The 24,280-nt window shown below is 34.9% G+C and overlaps 1 protein-coding gene across 2 annotated transcripts; it reads left to right on the forward strand.

Annotated features, from left to right (window-relative positions):
* Window positions 1–20,156: 20,156 nt before the first annotated feature.
* LOC145034472 (uncharacterized) lies at window positions 20,157–23,291 on the forward strand. 2 transcript variants are annotated; one of them, XM_078982891.1, is made up of 8 exons: window positions 20,157–20,756; window positions 21,026–21,090; window positions 21,490–21,559; window positions 21,789–21,954; window positions 22,033–22,078; window positions 22,167–22,292; window positions 22,375–22,437; window positions 22,524–23,291. In XM_078982891.1, exons 6-8 carry the CDS (start codon window positions 22,167–22,169, stop codon window positions 22,653–22,655), a joined length of 321 nt encoding a protein of 106 aa, XP_078839017.1. In that variant the 5' UTR covers window positions 20,157–20,756; window positions 21,026–21,090; window positions 21,490–21,559; window positions 21,789–21,954; window positions 22,033–22,078; the 3' UTR covers window positions 22,656–23,291. The 2 variants fall into 2 exon arrangements, 1 of the variants encoding a protein (XP_078839017.1); XR_013678077.1 differs by having other exon boundaries at window positions 21,789–22,078; window positions 22,167–22,437; window positions 22,878–23,291.
* Window positions 23,292–24,280: the final 989 nt, after the last annotated feature.

The raw sequence follows: 24,280 nt of genomic DNA on the forward strand, positions 1-24,280 counted from the left end.
AGCTCCAACTATCTCCTATGCGTAACACCAATTCCGAAGACAAGAACTATTCCCAACCTAGAAACGGAATAGCCACCGACTACTCTTAGTACCTTCGGTAGTACGACTCCACAGCTGTTCCATCCAATGGAACTATTTCACTTAATTACATTCTACATCCAATCACTAAGTTCGCTTTACCCCAAGCGAATGTTACAACCGATCTGCTACCACTCGTTACTTCCGACCTTTGTCGTCTACCCCTTACTACTCTCCATGTGCTATGTGGTCCTCCCTACGTCAACGAGCCGAAACATCCCAAGTCTAAACATCAAATGGAACCCATAACCACTCGAATGAAATCCATATGAAAATATGAATCCCAACATACCAATTTTTATCGCGAACAACGCCAAACTCAACGCAAGAATCTGGTCCTACAGTAGAATTGAACTCGCTCAAATTCCACCCGCTACTTAACTCATGCCCTGAGATCTGAGGATCTACTTCGTGCGTTACATTTCAATCCTTATGACTTACGACAACCCCTTCCTTAAATTAGGATGTAACAATTCCCGAGTATCACTGAGACCGCTGTCTCACACCTGATCCGGTTACCGGATTCTCAAAGCCTCAAATGACAAGGCTACTCAAACCTCAGAACACCTCCATGTCACATACTGCTTAGTGAATGCTACGGCTCCATTCAGCCCCACAACAATCTCTCACTAACTAGTGTACACTATAACTCCCCGCAATATCACGATACTCCCTGGCTGACTAGTGAATACTACGGCTCCCCGCAATATCATGACACTCTCTTGCTGACTAGTAAATACTTCGGCTCCCCGTAGTATCACAACACTCTCTTGCTGACTAGTGATACTATAGCTCCCCGTAGTCTCACGCACTCTCTTGCTGACTAGTGAATACTATGGGTCCCCATAGTATTACAACACCCTCTCTCGCTGACTCATGGATGATACGGTTCCCCGTAGTCTCGCTATGCTCTCTCTCTCGCTGACTCATGGATGCTACAGCTCCCTATAGTCTCACAATACTCTCTCTCGCTTGCCATGGGCTCATCCCACGGTTTATCCTGACTGCCCTAAGTGATTACTCCCACCCGGATCTATTCACTCTCTTATCACCCCAGAATATCATCTTCAAGTCATCACTACACTGATTTCACTCACTCGTGCTCCGCGACCCAACATAGATAGGTGCACACACCTACCCAGGTTATACACCACTACTCTTGATGAAAATTCCAGTGGACAAGGCACTTTCCTCAGCCCAGTTACACCTTGGGAAAATCTTCGTATGACGATAATTACTGTTGATATCATATATGGAAATATAGTCACTTGACATTCCACTTGCCATCTAACAACCCAAATCTCATAGCAATCCAACAATTTAGGGCGTCATACTCGGATACCTCAATACACTATCACAAAATCTCATGATGTCTCACCATGACCACTGATCTTCCACTTGCACAACTCGAGACCTTGAAGTACTCCAACTTATGATTTAAAGTATGGGGGAATCGTCAAAGACTGAGAAAACATCGTTGACAATCCGAAACCCCATCCCCATTGATCAAAACCCATGCAAAACTACTCATATCGACTCTGAAGTTGATTGATAAATCAACTGCTGCCCTTCCCGGAGTACGGACAACAACCAATACGTCAAACTATCAATCTGTTGGCAACCGAATCTTGGCCCCAACAACCCAACTATATCGAAACTCAACATTGACATACCCGAAGAAACACGGATCACAATCAGTTTCCTATCTAACGGCCATCTATAGTGAAGACACTCATTAATCCCTGAGCACATACAACATGCATCATATCACTTTGCACCTTGCCTTGATTATCTCAAATGCTAAGTCTCATATATCTGGACTGCAAATCCTTATAACTCAATCCTTGGAGCTACAACTTCAATAGATTAATAATCCTCCCAACATGAATACTCATTTCTCCCCCACTTAGTGTTTGAACCATCACCACTTGGAATGTAGCACATACCTCACTACGATCTGGCTCACCAATCGTACCACACCCGCCTCTTAGGATGTAACACGCAACACTTGATGATCTTTAGGATAATGACCAACTAACTCCAAGTATCCCGAATCTCAGATGAAGACCTCAGAATCATCTCTATGTGACTGCCTCTAGTCACCCCCACATCTCATACTGACACATCATCAGACCTCTCGACTATCCCATATTTGTTATGACTCTCTTCCTGAAAACTATGAAATAACACTCACACCACATGTCATGATTCCTCAACCAACATTCCATCGCGTGAGTATCATAAAAGCAATGGACCTCACTCTCACAATCGATATACAACGTAAACAACAAGGGCCGCCGCCCCGACATACTACTCTTGATCACCTAGAACTACTACTAAAACATACCTTACTATGCTCGACTAAGGCATATCATTGTCCTCATCTATCTCAGTCTCCTTTTCTGATGACTATCTTCCAGTATAAGGAATTCCTCGCAGCAGTCATACCAAGGATACACAGGAGAAAATGTTGCAACTGTATGCTACCCCACGGGGTTTACCTCCATACTCTAAAACCAGAAGCTCGTTATCTCTTTCGCTCCACATAGGAATCGGAAATAGCATAATTCTCGTCACAGAAAGTGACATCTCAACTATCGGTCGATCTCTTATCCTAGACCATAATCCTCCACAAAGCACCATCTCCATTTTTCCTTGAGTCCTGCGAATCCAATTGGCACCTCACTAGTAAAACCTCTCGGGATCTAACTTAATTATTCTCGCAAGCTACGCTCCACTTTTCCGTGAGTCTTGCATAGTCCTTTTCATCTTACACATAGATATGAAGTATTTTAATATAAATTACGTGTTATGTGTGCATATTGTCTGAATTCTTGCTGTTTATGATGGGTGAAAGATTTTTAAACATGTTTTAAATGATTTAAACTGTATATGTATTTTATATCTACAAAATGTGTTGGGTAAAACATGGGTAGATGAAATAGTTGTTGTGTGATAATACGATGAAAGACATCAATGTTGACAGTGATCCAGTTATCTAATGGAGTATAGATGATGACCACAGACTATACTAGACAGTCCAGTGGAACGCTAGCAGGCTCGTAACATGTAGGTGTTTTTGGACTAGGTGCTCATTAGGTATTTTTGAACTTAGTGTGTTCACTAGGTGTTTTTGAACTGAGCATGTTCACTATGTATTTTTGAACTGATTGTGTTCACTAGATATTTTTGAACTAAGTGTATTCACTAGGTGTTTTTGAACTGAGTGTGTTTACTAGGTATTTTGAACAGACTATGTTCACTAGGTATTTTTGAACTAAGTGTGTTCACTAGTTATTTTTGAACTAAGTGTTTACCAGATGTTTTGGACTATGTGTTCACTAGTTGTAATCTATAAACCTTGGTAACGATGGACTTCGTGCCAATTCCTTAGGATAATCTTAAGAATGAATGAATGAGAAATAGTTGATTCTTAGGGTAGATCCTTAAGAGTAGAGAAGATAATGGGGATGTGTAATTGAGTTAACTGTTTGAAGATGAAACATAATAATTATATTATTGTGGGTTGAAAACCCTATGTACTCACCAGGTTTCCCAACCTGACCCACTCATTTATTTATATCACATGTGCTGATATGAAGTCACATTACACTGAGAGATTAAGGAGATATAAATAACTAGTGATAATGAATGTAAGTTCTGTTTATGCTTATGTTTTTGTATTGATGATGACATCCTAAATGTTTTAAAATGAATAAAAATACTTTTCTTCGGAAATGCCTTGATAACGTATTTATCATGTTTTACTGGGAACAAATTCCGCAACCTTTTTATTAAAAGAGGTACTTTGATTTTTATAAAGCATAAACAAAATTGGTCTTTTTCTGGCTGTGAAAATAGGGATGTCACAAACTCGTCGAATTAGTTAAAGATAGTTTGATGTGTTGTTGAAGGCGAACTCGTCGAGCTCTTGCTAGACACAACGAGTAGGAACACGATTATGGCATTTTGTGGATATAGGGACTCGACGAGTTGGTGGACCAACTCCATGAGTCGAGTCTACCAGATGTTGACTTTGACCAGATGATTGACCATTGACCAAGGTGTTGACCTTGACTTTGTCTTGGACTTGAGTTGACCCTTGTAAGGGTTACGAGTGTGAATTGATAAGTTAGAAAATTTGTTGTGTAGGGATTGAGGATTCGAGGAGAGTTGGTTTTCATGCTGAGATCAGTGCATACACTACACGACTTTGAGGTGAGTTTTATCCTAGTAGGAGTGGGTCTACGGTCACAATGCCGGCCCACAATTAAGAGTGTTGAATAGATGATTGTCTTTGTGATAATTATCTAGTGTTGATATGAGATATGATTACTGTGCCTGGTATGATTATTGTGCTTGATATGTTTACTGTGCTTGATATGTGATAGCGGTAGTAGGGGGTGAAATAGTCCCTGGTTACTGGTTGAAAGATATCGAAATGGAGGTTAGCTCCTAGTTACCAGTTGAAAGATACCGAAGGGGAGGATAATTCTTGGTTACCGGTTGAAAGATACCGAAGAGGAGCCCAACTCCTAGCGATGTTTGATAGTTACCGGTTGAAAGATACCGAAGATTATGCATTATTTGGTATGAGTATGCTGGGGGAACCCACTAAGCTTTGTGCTTACGGTTTTTAGTTTTGGTTTCAGGTACCTCTTCAGCTAATGGGAAAGAGACGGCAGGGTAGCAACACATCACCCATTCACACATGATATTCCCCGTTGAGATACCTTGGATTGTATTATGATATATTATACTGTTTGCTAATATGGTTTCGAGACTTGTGATTGTGACTTTATGTTTGGAAGGATTTCAATGTTGTTTCAGTTAACTATTTTTAAAAGTAACATGCTTTAAAACAAAAAAATTTAGGCCTCGATTTTGGGATGTTACAGGCTCGATCTGAGAAATGAATCAAGAGTACAGACATGTATTGACATCTCCACTCTGACTATGCTTTTTCTTCCGTCGCCTAGTTGACCAATGATGTTTTCGATCGGATAATCCTGTTGAAGTCTGGTGGGAATTTCATGGCTGATGTCTAGTGACAAGAAGGTTGTTGATGTTGATGAGTCCGTCATCTGCTGAATCAGCTGCCTCATACGATCCGGAACTGTGAGAGGTGCTTGCCATGTACTCATTTGCTATTGGCTCAGGAAAGATAAGCTCCATTAAAGTTTGAGTAGCAACGAAAGTATCTTTGGTCATGAACTCTCTTTCAGCAGGAGTAAGAGGAGTGGCTTCAGCATCATGATTGATTCTTTGACATCGAGAACTTGAAGAAGTACTTGGAACAACTTCATCCACCCCAAGAGTCGTAGAAGGCACCAAAGGTGGTTTGTACACAACATCTTCCTCTTCATCTTCATGAATAACCTTCGAACTTGAGCAAGAACCTGACACATCATCTGAAATCACATTAAATGATTTTAATAAAGAAGCGTAATCAAATGACCAGTCAGGACTAAATCGGGCGTCTGTCTCATTCTCTTCCAGCTAGCGCACATCGAAAGATTCAACTATTTGCTTGGTTTTCTTGTTGTATACACGATAAGTAGTGCGCAGCATATCCCACGAAGTACCAGTCATCGGCTTTCGAATTGAATTTGGGGTTGGATTCTAGGTGAAGAAGGATGCAAGGACATCAAAATATTCGGAAGTGTGCAACAGATGGCTTATGATTGTACAAAATTTCATTAGGGTCTTTATCTGGGCTTTGTTGATCAGAACATACTTCTGGACATAGCAGGCAATGCTATAACATGATAGTACATTATACTTCAAAGTATCTATCAATTATAAACATAGAAAATTCTTCAAATGGGTAGTAGATTGCTATAATATGATATAATTGATAACATTTTTCAAATAACATACTTTATCACAAAAGAAAAAAAGTTTTATAAAAAAACAAAGGAAATTAATTGATAACATTTTTCGTTTTTTCTATACTTATAGTATACCAAATATAACATTGTAGTGTGAAAACGGTGTGATAATAACATATTTTATGACAAAGCGAAAACTACTAAAACACAAGGTTATTTTATCAAGACATTATACTTCAAAGTATTTATCAACTATAAACATAAAAAATTCTTCAAATGGATAGTACATTGTTATAGTATGTTCTAATGGAAACATATAAAATAACATACTTTATCACAAAATGAAAACATGAAATCATAACATATATGCAATCGTTAAGATATCATAGAACATTTTATTTTTAAAAACGGAAAAAAGATTTAAAAACCATAGGTTTAAGGAAACCTACGGTGTACAATCATTTGATGCACATAATGTGCATCAAATGATTGTACACCGTAGGTTTCTTGGAAACCAAACCTACAATTTCATTTTCTTTTTTTCAAAAACAATTACGGAATCAACAATATATACTAGCGTTTATTGGTTATAATTCTTTTTAAAGACCCGAAAAAAACCCGTAGGTTTAAGGAAACCTATGGTGTACAACATTTTGATGCACAAATTGTGCATTAAATGGTTGTATCCATAGGTTTGCAAAAAACCTACGGTTTCGTTAATTTTTTTTTTTTAAGTTTTTTGAAAAAAAAACCATGAAATCATAATATATATATATATATATATATATATATATATATATATATATATATATATATATATATAATTGGTTACAAGTTGCAACAAATTTAAAAAAAGGGGAATGTTTTTTGTAGGGTTCATACGAAACCTACGGTGTACAAGTACACACTGCACAATACATGCATTTTGGACTTGTACATCGTAATTTCATATGAAACCTATGGTTCTAATTTTTTTTCCGGTTTTTTTCAATATATATATATATATATATATATATATATATATATATATATATATATATATATATACACACACACACACACAAATTGCTCCTAATCAAGAACACGGTAAAATTTTGATTAAAATAGACGTACCTTGTTGTTCTTCAAGTGCCCCATTGAGAAAAAATAGGTAAAACCAAGAAAATAATAGTCAAAATAACATAATCTGAAAAATTAAACATTATATACTATGTGCCAATGAGTCACGAAAGATTAAACGGGCCGAAAAACAGTAGCTCATTGCCATAAAATAGTAGCTTTGAGCCGTTGACCGTAGTCAACCACGGCCAACCTATTTTTTCGTGAGCTATTTTTGGCTAATGTGTTTTTTGTTGCTATTTATGAATAAGTAATTAGTGTTTTAGGCTAGATTAATAATTTTCCCTATTTAATTTTATTCATGTGTAATTCACGGGTAGCAGTCATTCAAACGATTGAGATTATGCAATTATAATAGATGTATATATTATCATATAATTCAAAATAATTAATATATATTAATTTAGTATATAAATTATTATATCAAATTTAACAACGTTATTGTTATATTAAAAAAAACATATATTTGTAAAGACTTCAACTATATAGGTGTTTCTACGCAACGCACAGACATTCGCATAGTTAGTTCTACAAATGGACGAGATCGAGATTGATTTTGTGCGAAAAAAAAAATTAAGATTGAAGAGTTAACTTTGTACCAAGGATTTTGTGCAGAAATACAAAATAAATAAATAAAAAATAGAGAGATGGGCCGTAGCTATCACATTATCTTAATTACATAAATTAGAATGTTTTCACAGATAAATTTAGAATAATCAACAAACTTATTTTAATGAGTTTAATGACAAAAGACTAACAACGTTAACCATAGGGACAAAAACCATGATAAAAAAAACTTTTTTTTTTTTTGAAAAGAATGATAAAAAAACTTTGAGTAGGGACAATCAATTTTAAAATAAGAAAAGGTAAATTTAATTCAAACAACTATAGACGAAAATTATAATTGGGAAAATAACTTGAAATAGTAATTACCTTTTCGTCTTGTTCACGTTTAGGCAACTTTATTTTTTTTGTACACATTTGATCATTTAACTTGTTAATTTGTTCACATATTACCATTGTCACCTGTTAACAGGTGACAATGGTAATATGTGAACAAATTAACAAGTTAAATGGTTAAATATGTACAAAAAAAAAAATTGTCCAAATATGAACAATTTTTTTTACAAATTTCTTAAAATTTTTTATAACTTCTTACAATATTTTTATGATATTTTTTTTCTATAGGTTTTTCTAATACAATGTTTTAAACTTTGCTTATAATTTGATTTTATACTTTCATATAATTTTAATACAATTACTTTTAAACCAAATATTTTATAAACATTTTAAAATTTTCTTACAAGTTTTTAACTTGTTTTTTTATTTTTTTTTATTTTTTTTTATTTTATTTTTAAATTTCATACAATTTTTTTTGTAACTTTCATACATTTATTTCTAAACTTTCTTTTACAACATTTTAAAAGTGTTTCATAGATTTTATATGATAATTTACTATTTGTTTATAACATTCTAATATACTTTTGCTAAATACAAGCTTAAAACATTGTATTAAAAAAAAATTAAAAGTTTATTAACTACTAATTAAAAAGTGGTAAAAACATCGAATAAATTTAAAACATTTACATTATATAGATTTTTTTTTTGTTTTTTATTTGCTAAATTATATGTTCTTTTTATTTTTTTAAAAGGTCCTCCATACATTGTTACATATTTAATTTATTTAATTTTATTGTTACATATTATTTACTTTAAAAATATTGTATATGCATAAAAACAAACAAATACATACATATATATATATATATATATATATATATATATATATATATATATATATATATATATATATATATATATATAAAGAGGCTATATGAAATATTTCACAAAATAAAAACATATTTATTAATTAAAAAGTAAAGTATAAAATTGATCAATGTTTAATTAATATTTAGGAAATTATGGATATTTTAAAAATAACGTTTGAAAAAAATATGAAAAATAAAATCGCTATTAAAAAGTGTGGAAAATGACTTATCAGGGTAATTAACTTTTCATTTTGTTTACATTTAGACAATTTTCTTATTTATGTACACATTTAAGCATTTAACTTGTTAATTTGTTCATATATTACCATTGTCACCTGCTATAGCCGGTGACAATGACAATATGTGAACGCATATAACAAGTTAAATGGTCAAATCTGTACAAAAATAAAGAAGTTACCTAAATGTGAACAAAACGATAAAGATGATTACACTCGTAAGTTATTATCCCATTATAATTTCATCCAAATATTATCTTAGCCATATCATTGTTAAAAAAGACAGAGCTTTTCACATAGGAGGTGGTGTGGTAACCGGATAAATGTTTGTTTTTTTTTTTTATAAAAGAAAAATAATTCTATTCATCTATTGTAAATACGTCGAAAACGCAAAATTTTTCTGGACGATACCCTAAAATTTATTGAATAATAATTTGTCATCGTCTTTGCAACGAATATACTGCAATTTAAAGTTGAAATACGAACTATTTTTTTTAAATAGTCATTTCTAGGTGGAATAATCTCCCATGGCTTCGATTCCATTCCCATAATGCATAAACACATACAAGGATAATGCATATCTACACAAATACGATGGGCTAAATAATTTGGGCTAATATACACAATACAATATACACTAATATGCCCTAACAATTTGAAGGTTAGTAGATGAACGAATGTTCAAATTGGGTCAAAACTTTGAAAATAACGTGTGAGGAAGGTCCTTCGTGAAGATGTCTGCATACTAGAGTGTAGAATGGGCGTGTAATACACGAATTTGACCAATGGTAACTTTGTCCCGAAGAAACTGTATGTCAATCTCGATGTGGTTCATTCGCTGATATGAACGAGATTGGTCGAAAGATATATCACACTTACATTATCACAATGGAAAATGGTTGCCTTCGGTATAGGGCAGTGAAGTTTCCATAAAAGATTTTGAAGCCACCAGGTCTCCGCAACAACAATAACAACAACACGATATTTAGCTTCTACAGTTGATATGGGAACAACGTCAGATGGGACATCCCCCAATTGGTGTCTGAGTAGGCAATGAAACCCATGGTGGAAGATAGGTGAATATGTATGTCAAAGTCAATAGTCCCCCAAATATATTTAACAATGCGCTTAAGAGCATGAAAGTGTGGCTCTTGAGGTCGTACATGTGTATTTGTGACAATTGATGACACGACACGACAAAAATACACGACACAAAACAACATTGGGACGAAACTAACATTCCAATTTTTGTTCGTGTCAAGTTTAAAAAACACGATGTCGTGTCCATGTTCAAAATTTGACACGAAAGTGACATGATTTAGCACTTGTGTGTCGTGTTTTCCGTGTTTGTCATGTTATGTACGGTTAAATATTAATTAAATAAACTAATTGTTATATTATGTTGATATGCACAAAAGTACCTACTAGTTTTAAATTTATATCCTAACTAACTTAAATAACTAATATGCATCTAGGCAGTATACCTAGTCGGATTGTAGTGTAGTTTAAGTAAATTGAGGTCGAACACAGGGAACGGATTTAATTAGCTAAAATAATTACTCTAAATTCATCTAAAATCAAACAATAATTTAAAAGATTTTTATCTAATTTTTCAAGTTTAGATGAACTTAATTTATCAACAACTATTCAATCAAATTATAAAAAACACTTCTGTTAGTTTGAATTCACTTTCCCTCAATAGTTTAGTTATTAATTATGATAATTCTCATTGGTTACCAATTAAAATATTATTAGCAATTCAATTTTAAATTAACTAATATTGAATTAATTCATGTAGATCTATGCATAGTCACACAAAATTACCTATTAAGTAGAATTGGGGTTATGTAAGATTGAGTTAACAAACACAATTATGTTCATAATATGAGTTCTCCAGCACAACCAAATTCAATACTTCAATTACTTATCCAAGATTGGTTCAATCTTAGCTCTAATAATCTAATGTACACTAAATTACTAGGTATTCAAATTGATACAGATTAATGGTTACTAACTACACAAAATAAGAGTTTAAAGCAATCTAGTATCAAATTAAGCATGCTAGGTATAATCAATCAAACACAAGACATTAACCAACAAGAAAAGTCTAAGGTATTATAAACAAACCATGAGTTCCAACTTCATCTAGCTAACATAAGCAACTAGATTTAGCTACTCATACTAACAAATAAACTAACACAAGTGATAATTGAAAAGCATCATAAAGTACCAAACTAGGAAGTAAGTTATGAACTTCTTCTTCTTCCTTGGTTTTCAAACCAATTTCCTAGCATTCTAACCTTCTGAATATCGACTTTTGGAAACCTTTTTTCACAACCAACCTCCCAAATTCGTAGAGATCAAGGGTATTTATAGTTGTCAAAAAATTAAATTCCACGTCGTGGAATAGTGCTCCACGTCGTGGGCATGGATGAATCCTTATCAGGCAAGGATTTCGACTTTGTGTGTACTCATATTCCAGAATTTTCCTTTTCCACATTGTGTAAGTGATATCCACGACGTGGACACAACTATTTTTGTGGGTTTTATCTTCTTCAATCTTCCAAGCCTCCAAAGTTTCTTCTTGTTCCACTTTTAGTCCTTATTCTTCAAAATGACTTATTTTGGTTGCAAAATACAATTTAATCTTATAAGTACGATTATTCCATGCAAATAAAAAAAAATATGTATAAAAATGTATTCAAATATTGCCTAAAGGTATGTATAAATATGCCAATATCAAAATATCCCACACTTATTCTTTGCTTGCCCTCAAGCAAAATTATTTATTTTAATTCAAACCTTCATCACCAACATCACATAGAACAATCCATTTCGATTTCAACCATTATACCAATACCTCAATGCACATATTTTTGTCTATAATTCCTAAAACTTCCCACTCCTAAATACTCACAATCCTTATGAACTTTCATCCCTTAGTTTATATGACACACATTTCTGCAACCCTCCCAATCAATTCTCAAAACTCTTTCTTAGCCTGAAGGTATTATTGGTTAAGCTACCCAGACATACATAATCTAGAAATTACAACTTTAGATACCAAAATGGAGCTCTTGGAATTCTTCATTTCTTTGATATCTGATATTTGGTTTCTTTGAATTCATCACCTTTCTATTTAATTTTTGGTATCTTCATACTTGATAACTCTAAAATTCTTCAACTTTTCGATAATTTCTCTCTTTTTTCATGTATCTCACTTTTTTTTCACTCAAATCCTGCATGCTTAAGCAAGGGTGCTTAAATTCAACTTTTATTGTCTAAATGTATTAGTCTATGTGCAATGACTACATAAGCTTTCCTGGATAGATTTCAGGTTTAGGCTGGAAAATATATTATGCCATAAAAACTACTAAATTACTTTTTCATATCTCATGGATTTTCACTAAGACTTGGGAAGCCACAAATATACTATAACATGTATTGACTCGGTTAAACATTTAAACTCTCATCGGATCATCCCATATAACACTAGTAACTTAAGTTCAAATTATTACTAGATTTAATTATTAGATTATTATTTCAAATCTATTAAAAAATTTAACTTACTAATTTTCTAGCAATTTACTTTTTCTACCCCTACCCCACGCTTATTACATACAATGCCCTCATTGTATACATAAAATAAATTAAAAACAAGAAAATGGAGAAAAAGGAACAAATTTCCATGAGGTAGTAGTGGCGAGATTGAATTCTTCACGTGTGAGTAACTTGAACATCCTGAACTAGGACTTTTTCAAATATGGAACTTGAAATTTCAAGAAATGAGATATGTAAATGTGCCGACAAAATTTGAAATCGAGAGTTCAATCTTCAACAAATGTAATGTAGAAAAGCTTCAAAACATAATAGACCAACATGGGAAAACATACCCCACATGGAATGGTGTATAAAAGAGGGAAAATTGAACTCTTGCATTCCACGTCGTGGTCTAGAATTACATGGCATGGTATCGAATAATTTCATTTTCTGGAATCGCGTATTGATCTCAATCCACGACATGTAATTGGTTTCCACGTCGTGGAAACTGGGCATCACAGAAAGCACTTTTTTTTTCTAAATAAGTGTAATGTAAACTTGTGTCTTAACATATTAAGACCCTTCTGAACTGCATATATCTTAACTCTTTCCTAACTCACTTCTCTCTTGATTAACCCCACACTTATCTAAGATCGTGAGTCTCAACTCTCGACTCTAAATGACACGGCTAATCATGTTAATACTCTCATATCTCTAAGGTTCCTTAGTCGCGTTTTTCTTTAACCAATTCTAAAAATAATAACCAAAAGAAGTAGACAAGAAAATAACAATTTAAATGGTCATTACACAACCAAATTAAACTAAAATGAAAACACACAAACCAAAAATAAACTAAATGAAATAAAAGAAATAAAAGGATAAACTAATCATCTTCTTCATCATGATGTGTTCCACTAGTTCCCACACCATCTCCTTGTCGTGTCTATAATTCTCCCCATGTTGGAACGTACGGGCATTGGGGAGGCATCATAGGTGGTCGAACCAAATTCATATGTGTAAACATGGTTTCTAGAATTTGAGTGTTGTAAGTCACTCCCCCGTGAAGATTGTCCAAATACAAACCAACTCGACTTTAAAACGGGTCGGTCGATATATCGCCCTCAAACTGCTTGGGTGGTGGTTGTGATTGTTCCCTTTCTCCTCGACCTCTCGTATTCCTTCGCCTTGGCCGAGGTTGTTATTCTTGTTTCCCAATTTTTTGCTCTTCATCTTCCGGTGGTATCATATAAACTGTGACAACCCAAACTTTTTTATCTTGAAAGTCAATTCAATCAACCAAAAGTCAGAATAAATGCGTTTGCCTTTCTGTCTTGTTAGGGGTCATTCTAATGAGTCCAAAGCCTAGTACACTTATGGAATAGAAGTTGAAAAGTGTTAACTTAGTATTGGAGGAATGAAATCGAGCCAGAAAACCCAACACATGGGGTTTAAGGCCGTAAACACCCTCATATCCGTGAACTACCCCCAATATAGAATAGTTGGCTTCATTTTTCTTCATTTCTCTAAGTCTTGGTTGTAAACTACCCATTCTCTCTCAAGTATCATCTAAGAAAAGCTCTCATTTGACTCCATAAATCGTAAGTGTTTCATCCTTTACTTATTCATGCTTAACAACCCCTTTGTTCTGACCTTGATTCATCACTCTAAGACACCATCTTCATGACCTTCAAGATCTTGAAGGGTTTACTGCTGTAAACCCTTTAAAGGATCTTGGGTCGTAAACTCCCTAAAGCCATCCAAAGTATGAGAATTCCTTCTATCATCTTGTTGTGCATTAGACACACTAGTATCCCCATGGATCAATTACCCCTTTTGCATGTTTTTCCATGAGTGTACGGCCGTACACTCATTGGCTGTGAACTCATGGTCGTAAACTCAAGTGTGGCCGTGAACACACCTCCCTTTGGCCGTAAACTCCCTTTAGTCAATCACATGTGATTGTAACACTTCATAGCAAGTGTTTCCTAGTCCCTAAGGGTGATTTCTTGCATGTTACTTGTTTAAAATACTACTTTCATGCCTACATATGCCATTATATGTCCTTTAGGATGCGTTTGTGTCTCGAGAATTCATTTGTGGCACTTCTCATCCATACACAAATCTACAATTGAATCACCCACATAAGGTGAGTTCATACCCCTATAAGCAATCTTCACTACAAGAAAAAGACCCTTTTATGACGTGAAAACCACGACACTCATTGATTTATGTTACACAAAGAAAATGACATTAAAAAAGTGTCATCTCTTAAAAAAAAATAAGGATTTAGGTCACGCAATATTGCTTGCCCTTAAATTAGTGTCTAGCGGTAAGGAGTGACTCTCTCAAATGAAAAGTCATGGGTTCAAGTCTCACTAGGAGATATAGGTGGTGTTTAGGATTTAGTTAGGTGTAGAATAGTTTGCCGTTCAAAAAAAAAAAATTAAACAAATTAAAAACACAGAGGGCACTTGTGCATCCTCTGTCAGTGTCGTTTTATATAGGGTAAATTACACGGATGGTCCCTGTGGTTTGGGGTAACCTACGCGCCTAGTCCCTGAGCAAGATTTTTAACTCGGATGATCCCTAATGGTAAAATTCATAACCCTCCTGGTCCTTCACTTAACATCCCGTCTAGTTGCTCCGTTAAAACACCCCACGTGCAAGGCACGCAGGGGTATTTTTGTCTTTTTAATATTCTAGTCTTAAAACACCCCACTTGCACGCAGGGGTATTTTTGTCTTTTTAATATTCTAGTGTTACCGCCATGTTGTATACGAAGAGGCGATCATTTTGCTCTGTACTCCATCTTTTCATTCATAAAACCCAGAAAAATTTCAACATTCCGATAAGAAAACCCTAATCGTGATATCTTCTCCTCTAAAACGCAATGGTGTTATGGCGTATACGTGCAAATATGGAGGAAATCGATGTTGGACGTCGTTACTGTAAGTATTCTCTCACTCTCAATCTTCTATAACTTGGATTTTGTTGAAACCTTATCTGAAGTGGGCTATTTCACAGGGGGGCATCCGACAATCTTTTCCATTAGGTTATACCATGGTGGAGAGTTCACCAAATTTCCTGGAAGAAAGTACATCAAAGGAAAACAAACGTATATAGACTTACTCGACATGGATACTTTCTCAGTGCATGACATTGATGAAATGATGGAACAGTTAGGCTATGTTGATGAAGGTATACCTTTGTACTATCACTTTAAACGACCTTTTTCAGATTTAGATTTCGGGTTATTTGCTTTGGGTAGTGATCAGGATGTGAGACATCTGGGTACCTTCATTTCCAAGCATAAGTTGATTGAAGTCTATATTGAGCATGGAAAAACCCAATTACATACGTACACAATGTCCCCAAATCAAGCAAAAGTTCAAATAAAGGAAATTATTGAACCTCCATCATGTTCTCGTAGGCTTTTCTTAGATTGGTATGATACTGGGGAGACAAATGTTGTTGGGGATGCTTCTAAATAGGCTAATGTAATGGACGTCACTGGAGATGACAATATGGACATAACTGATAATGGGGATAATAACAAGGAAGGAAATCCATGCGTTGAAGTTGAAATTGGGGACAAATTTGAGCACACGAATGAAGTTGAATTTAGGGATGGTAACAAGGGTGGAGAAGATCCATGGTCTGAATTTGAAAGTGGGGACATGTTTGAGGACATAAACGAAGAAGAATTTGGAAGTGGGGACAACTTTGACGATGATAGTGGTTATAAATCCAGTGAGTCCGATGATATAGACTTTTATGTTGACAATGACAACATCTTAGATGATGTAGAAGTTGACATGAATGATTTCAATGATAACATTGATATGGATGCAGAGTGGGTTGGAGGTATGAATGACAATGTGGTACAAGAAGAGAATGAAGTTGGAGAGCTTAATGAAGCACTAAATAACGGGGTACTTTTGTCAGGATCATCTTCGGATGAAGGTCCAGTTGGTCAACGAAAGAAGACCATCAAAGCTATCCAACGAGCTCATGAGAATGATGAAGCAAATGTCGCTGAACCATTTTATATCCTTCAAACCTTTAATACAGCCCAAGAGTCTAAAGAAAGAGTTAAATTCCATGCTATTGAGACAAGAAGGGAACTTGGTTTTGAAAAAAATGACTAGAATAGGGTAAGAGTTGTGTGTAGGGGGACAATACCAAAACTGGGAAACTTAGACAAAAGTGGGGAAGGTCAACAAGAAGTCAACAATGAAGATGAAGATAAGTGCCTGTGGAGCCTCTACGCTAGTAAATGGAAACGTGATATAAACTGGATGGTCAAGTCTTACAACAAAGAACATTGTTGTCTCCAAACTCGGAATGTTAAAGCGTGTACTTATAAGTTTCTTGCCAAAAAGATTACAACTCAGGTGGAATCTAACCCAACTATTCCAATTCGTGCTTTACAAGAACAACTGCAACGTGATTACCAAGTGGGACTTTCCAAGATGAAAGTGTTTAGGGCTAGAACTGAAGCTCTCAATCAGGTGCGAGGGGATTATGTTGGTCAGTATGCTCTATTGAGAGACTATGTTCAAGAACTTCAAAAACATAACCCAGACACGACTGTAAAGATTGATGTAGAGAGTGAACCAAATCCAAATTCAGAAACTAGAACTTTCAAGCGCATATACATCTGTCTTGGTCCTTTAAAAAAGGGATTTGCTGCTGGAAGAAGAGACTTTCTTGGTCTCGATGGTGCTTTATGAAGGGTCCATACCCAGGACAAATACTTTCAGCTGTGGTAACCTTTTTTCATATGAACTACATTTATATTATAAAAAGTTGTATTTTAGGTTATTGATGGTGCTTTAATTGTAAATTTTTTTACTTGTGTAGGGAATTGATGGTAATAATGGAACATATCCACTGGCTTATGCTGTTGTGGAATCTGAGAGTACCAACTCATGGACTTGGTTTCTAACTTGTCTAGGGGATGATTTGGGTTTAGGAACAAACTCAAATTTTACGTTTATGACAGACAGACAAAAGGTATTAATTCGAATATCAAATTAATACATTATATATGATATACTTTTAATACAATTTTCCATTATATAGGGAGTGTTACCTGCTATAGCAAAGTTGTTTCCATGCGCTGAGCATCGTTATTGTCTTCGTCATATCCATGAAAACATGAAAGCTAATTGGAGGGCAAAGCAATTCAAAGACTTGCTATGGGATTGTGCAAAAGCATCTACTATTCAACAGTTTCAACGATCAATGGAGGAACTTAGAAAACTTAATAATGATGCGTATGAGTGGCTTAAAAACATTCCTCCTCAACATTGGTCTCGTTCACACTTTATAGGTAGATTTTAATGTTAGATCATTAGTTTATAGTTGTGCAATATGTGTGAAACTCTAAATAGCTCATACATATTTTAATGATTTATTAGGTAGAGCTCATACAAATGCTATGCTTAACAATATGTGTGAATCTCTAAATAGCAAGATTGTTGAAGGTCGTGATGTACCAATCATTACATGTTTGGAGTACATTAGAGAGTACTTAGTGAAGAAAATTGTAACTGTGCAAAAGGAAATTGATAAAGCTGTAGGTCCCTTGACTCCTACAGCTACCATATGGGTTGAAAAACTGAAGAAAGAGGCTTCACAATTAAGGTCTGTTTTCTGTGGGAATGGGAAATATCAAGTCAGTAAAAATCTTTTGGAACAATTTGTGGTAGATATGGGCCAAAAAACATGTTCATGTAGAAGGTGGGAACTAATAGGGATACCATGTGCACATGCAATAGCATGCATGTGGGAGATGTTGAAGAACAAAGAAATTGATAAGATAACCGAACATTGGGTCCATCGAACGTATTGGTTAGAAACATGGAAGAATATGTATTCTTTTACAATTCACCCAATCAATGGAAGGAACATGTGGGAGAAGTCTACATGCCCTACAACCTTACTCCCTCCAAAACACCATGTGCCCATTGGAAGACCAAAGAAAAAGAGAAGGAGATCTACCATGGAGGTTGAGGATTTGGTGAAAGGTAACCAATTATCAAGAGCACAAAAATCAGTAACATGTTCTAAGTGTAACAAAAGTGGGCATAATGCAAGGACTTGCAAGGGACAGAAGGCTGGTGGTTCTCAAACTTCAAGGAATGTTGGTGGATCACAAACTTCAAAGATTGTTGGTGGTGCTGGTAGTGAAAAAGTGAAGGTTGGAAGTGAAAAAGTGAAGGCTGGTGGATCACAAACTTCAAGGAATGTTAGTGGTGCTGGAAGTGCAAAAGTGAAGGATGGAAGTGCAAAAGTGAGGGCAAGTGTTAGCAAAAAAGGAAAAGGTGTCCCATAAATGTGGCTTTTAGGTGCTTATGTATTGTTTTGGTTGATGTTGACAAACATTGTCTTCTTTTGAACTAATTTATGTGTTGTGATGGTTATGTTGATTGCTTTTGAAAAACAATGGTGTAATTATAGTATCCAGTTTTAGCAATGTACTTTACCTTTGACAAACAATGTAATCTTTTGATTGCTTTTATTTTGGTCATCTGTTTTGCTTATTTTGGTCATCTGCTTTTGGCATTGCTTTTATTTTGGTCATATGTTTTGCTTTTATTTTGGTCATCTGCTTTTGTCAATGTAATCTTTTGATTTCTTTTAGCAATGTAGTTTAACCAATGTCCTAAGATTCATCACAAATTGTAAAATACAATCAAGTTCAACAAAATATCATTTTCATTGATAAAAGGGTACCCTTGATACAAATAAGATTCATTACAAGGCATTGTAAACAACTGCATCTACTTCAGTTGATCTTAAAACTAACACTACAACTTGTAAACAACTATCCCAAAAAACAAAAACCAACTGATTATTAACAATGCCTTCAGATTCCGATTTTGGACCTCAAGTTCTTGAATTTGGATTTCAAGCCCCTCATTTTTTATTTCCGCCTCATGACCATGCTTTTCTTCATCTACCCACTTAATAAAGCCAGACCTTGGTCCCTGTACTGTGAATAGCTTCGATTAGCACATACACATACTAGGGTTACAATAGAAAATCCCCCAAAACAATTCCAGCATCGTACCTCTAATGGGCAAGCATAAAATGCCCTACATGGGTTTCTTTTCGTAGTTGAAGTACGTATAACGCCTATCGCACCACAATTGCATTTCACCATGTTTGATCGGCTGTGAGAAGAAAGGTGGGAGGAGAAGACTGCGATTGAGAAAGAAATAAGGGAATGAAGACAAATAAGCCATGTTTAAAGAAGACTAGAATATTAAAAAGACAAAAATACCCCTGCGTGCCTTGCACGTGGGGTGTTTTAACGGAGCAACTAGACGGGATGTTAAGTGAGGGACCAGGAGGGTTATGAATTTTACCATTAGGGATCATCCGAGTTAAAAATCTTGTTCAGGGACTAGGCGCGCAGGTTACCCCAAACCACAGGGACCATCCGTGTAATTTACCCTTATATATATATATATATATATATATATATATATATATATATATATATATATATATATATATATATATATATATATATATATATATTTTAAGAAACGCGCGTTTTCTGAAAACTAAAATCCCCAATTTTTTTAAACTCTCACCTTCTTCTCCCTCATCTCCACCCCTCACCCACATTCAGTGCCTTCAATCCTCGTTACCTCGAAGAACGCTTCATTTACCACCATCGTGAAGGGGTAACCGAAGGAAACCCTAAATCCCTCTCACAGTCAACCACTACAACCCTAATCCTCTTTTCTCCACAATCTTCTAGCTCCCTTCTCATGTTCAGAACAATCCAGCGGACCTCATCCCAGAGGAGGATAGAATCGTCCGCCATGTTCGTGAAGCCCTCCTCCCACACAGCATCGCCACCGGTGGTGGCCCACTCATCCTTAACCATGTCACGTATAAACCCAATAGAGGGAATCTCATAGTGGAGTACCTTGGATCTAAAAACGAAAAGATCCTCTCTCTCTCTCTCTCTCTCTCTCTCTCTCTCTCCTCTTTAAGAAGAAGGGTGACACTCAATTCAATATTTTGAATCGAGAATAAAGAAGAAGATCAATATCTGGATCAAGATGGGTTCTTTTAATTCGATATCTGTCTAATATTACATATTAAATGCACTCTAAGGAATAGATTGGGAGTAATTAGGTATTCGAGAGTTGACATTTTCTGTAAGTGGCTCGAGTTCATGTTTTCTCCCTCCTTTCAACTATCTCACAACATACACAAATCGAATGCCATAAATTTTATTTATCTGCTCGCTTTTCGTTTCTCTGTATCTATCTTTGCCGCTAATATCGGATCTGTTACTGAATTTTCAATTCAATTTTTCTTTATCTGATTTGTTTAGTTTAGCGTGTAATTTTAGTTTTGTTTCTGTATATGATTATCACATCTGTTAGAAAAAATATAAATCTGTTTGAGATTTTTTATTTTGCAGTGTCGATTGTCTGAAGCAAGCGGAGGAGACAGATGAGAGTTTAATTTTGTTGATTCGGTGTACAGGTAATGTGGTTAATTGTATATATTTTTATCTTTTATATATACACATTTATACTTTTCATCGTTGATATGCAATTACAAAGTGCAAATCTGTTAGGATCTGATTCTGCTCAGAATTCTTAATCCATTCGCCCTAGGGTTTATGAAATCTGGTTATGAAATTAAACTATATAAAGTACTGTTTGTTTTTGGCTGAAATTGTAACCTATGAAATTGAAAGTTCACGTTTAGAATCTGCATTGAGAGTTACTTCAAAATCTACCCTTCAAAAGTATTTCCTAGAATATTCGAGTTCTTATTTTTAAGAATTATAGCGGTAGTTATGACTTATGACATATTCTTAATTCCAAATCTACCCTTCAAAAGTATTGCCAATCTTAAAAATTCATTTTTCATATACAGGAACAAGGAAGTCGAAAGAATGAAAGACTTACATACAATTGCAAGTGATATTCTTAGGCTTTTAAGTCAGGTAAAATATAATCTTTCAATCTTTTTTATGTTCTTGAATTTTACATTTTCGTTTTACTAATATTGTCAAATGTATCATAGGGTTCTTCTACAAATAGATGAGTTGCTTCTACTCTACACTGTTTAAGAATAAAAAGCTCTTAATATTTTCTTGTTAGTTTTATGAATGTTACTTTAATCAAATTTGTGAAATTTTTGAAAATAATTGAGTCATTAAGGTCTTACCGCAGGAGCTGCTTCCAGTGCCCCATCAACAGCTGAATAATATTTCAGAGAGTAGTTGATCATTTTATAGACAAGAAATGGCAACGTAGTTTCTTTGCTGTGTTTGACTGAAGAACATCAAACATATGCAAGGAAAATGGCAATCAAAAGGATTATAGACTCTTATAAGCAGTTAAGAGGGGTAGAGTTTAACTACTTTTCTTGATTCTCCTTTGGGGAAATATTCTTATCTTATGTAGCTGGTATTAGGTGCTGAGTTGTCAATTTGTGGGGCCAATGAATAAAGACCTGAAGGGTAGGTGTGCTACTGCTATCTTTAATCATCAACTCTTTTATGGTAATGGTGTATATGTATTGGTTTGAAATACTTGATCCATTTTCAGATGGGAAATCAGGAAACATCAGTTAGTGGGTCTCAAATTTCAGAGTCAGGAACTTCTAAAAGCGAGTCAATGTCACCTGCACAAGCTCAACAACACATTTCTTTGTTTTTTGCTTTATGCACCAAAGTTTGCATTCCTACAATGACTTCTTTGCTTGTGTTTTGTTTTATTGTTTCTGTTTGTTACATACTAATGCTGATTTTTGCAGAAACCTAGTCTTCTTCAACTTGTATTTGACAAATATGATCATGCTTCAAAGGCAGTTAAGCAGGTGGGATTTTTTTTCTTGTTGAAACTTTATGATAAATAGAAGTTTTGATTAATTGTGTTTCACTTTCTTTCTGATATAATGCACAGGCTATTCATTGCCATGTTCCTATACTTATCCAGGCTTTAGGCCCATTATATTCTGATTTACTCTCCATAATATCCGATCCACCTCAAGGAAGTGAAAACCTCCTGACACAGCTGTGTTTAATTAATCTTTAAAGATTTTGTTGTATGTTTTGTTTTGTACTTTTGTTGTGTTGATACAATTTTATGGTGGGGGTTGTACAAGGTGCTTCATGTTCTATGTAAAGGGACAACTCCATCCACATGTCCCTTCTATTTTTCCTTTTTTACCCTTTTAGAACATAAAACACCATTCAGACTTACCTGTTTCAAAATCTATTTCTGGCTCTTATGTACCCTCTTCTTTTCGCCTGTAAGTCAATAAGCAATTTGAGGAAGGCTGCAGCTCAGGAAGTGGTTGACAAAGTGAGGCATCACAGTGGTCTGTTGGTTGATCAGGTGCTATAATAACTTATTTCATGCATATTTTTTCATGCCATTGAAGTTAAGTTGTAGGCTGCAGCTCAGGAAGTGGTTGACAAGATATAGTGTACGTGTTCTTGTGTCGCTATTGTGGATTTGGGAACATCCTCGCTTACTGGTCCAACTGTATGCATCTCACATGAGGCTTCTGTTAGAACTATTAATCTCAATGATTTCAAGTTTTTCATATTTCTTGTATCTAATTAGTTTGAAAATTATATTACAACTTCTATTGATTTGTTTTATCTTTCCATGCAACGATTATTTGTATGACATTAAATTTTATGCAATGAATTGGATTTTTTTGTATATGATATTTTATTTTCTATTATGAGATATTAAATGCAAATTTAATTTTAAAATTAGTAAATCTATAAATAATTTTTTTTAAACATTTAAAATTACGATACGCAAAAATGTGTGTCATCTTCATTTATGACATGACCTTTCTTGACAAGGGCTTTAATGATACACAACGCGAGTCGTAAATGCGCGTCGTAAGGTTACGACAAGCAAATGCGTGTCATCTTCCTTTATGATAGGGCCTTCCTTGATACACATTGCATGTCGTAAATGAGCGTCGTAAGTGTGTGTCGTAACTGCGCGTCGTCTATAGACAACATGCAAAAACGTGTCGTCTTTCGTTATGACAGGGCTTTTCTTGACATGCATTTGCACGTTGTCTGAGCGTTTTATGAAACGCATTGCGCTTCGTAAAAGGCTGTTTTCAAGTAGTGCTTTTAAATGTTTTTAAATGCTTTGAAATGATTTTAGAGGGGAAGAGGGGGGGGGGGGGGGGGGGGAATAAAAGTTGAACACAATGATAATTGTGTAAATGTTATTTGTGATAAAATTCATATTCAAAGGATTTCTTATACTTTGAGGAAGTTCACGGGAGACATTCCTGACATAAAAGGGGGGGGGGGGGGGATACAAGTTGAACACAATGATAATTGTGTAAATGTTATTTGTGATAAAATTCATATTCAAAGGATTTCTTATACTTTGAGGAAGTTCACGGGAGACATTCCTAACATAATTCCAATCTCAAAGTTAAGGATGGATGAGAATAAGAGGCTAAGGCAATTGTTGACCGTAAGACTAAGAAGTTACGACGCAAAATGTTTGACTTAGTGCTTGTCCGTGAGAAACATACGAATGGGCCGAATCTCACATGGGAAACAGAAGTGACATGATGAGTCGCTACTCACATTTTTTTTGCTGATGCATGATTCCAGGACAGAATCATTCTAAAGGAGAGAGAATTATAACACACGTGTTTCTGGGCTATGCATTAG

This window comes from Lactuca saligna, chromosome 3 (genome assembly GCF_052625555.1).
Source record: "Lactuca saligna cultivar CGN05327 chromosome 3, ASM5262555v1, whole genome shotgun sequence".
NCBI classification, from domain to species: Eukaryota; Viridiplantae; Streptophyta; class Magnoliopsida; order Asterales; family Asteraceae; genus Lactuca; species Lactuca saligna.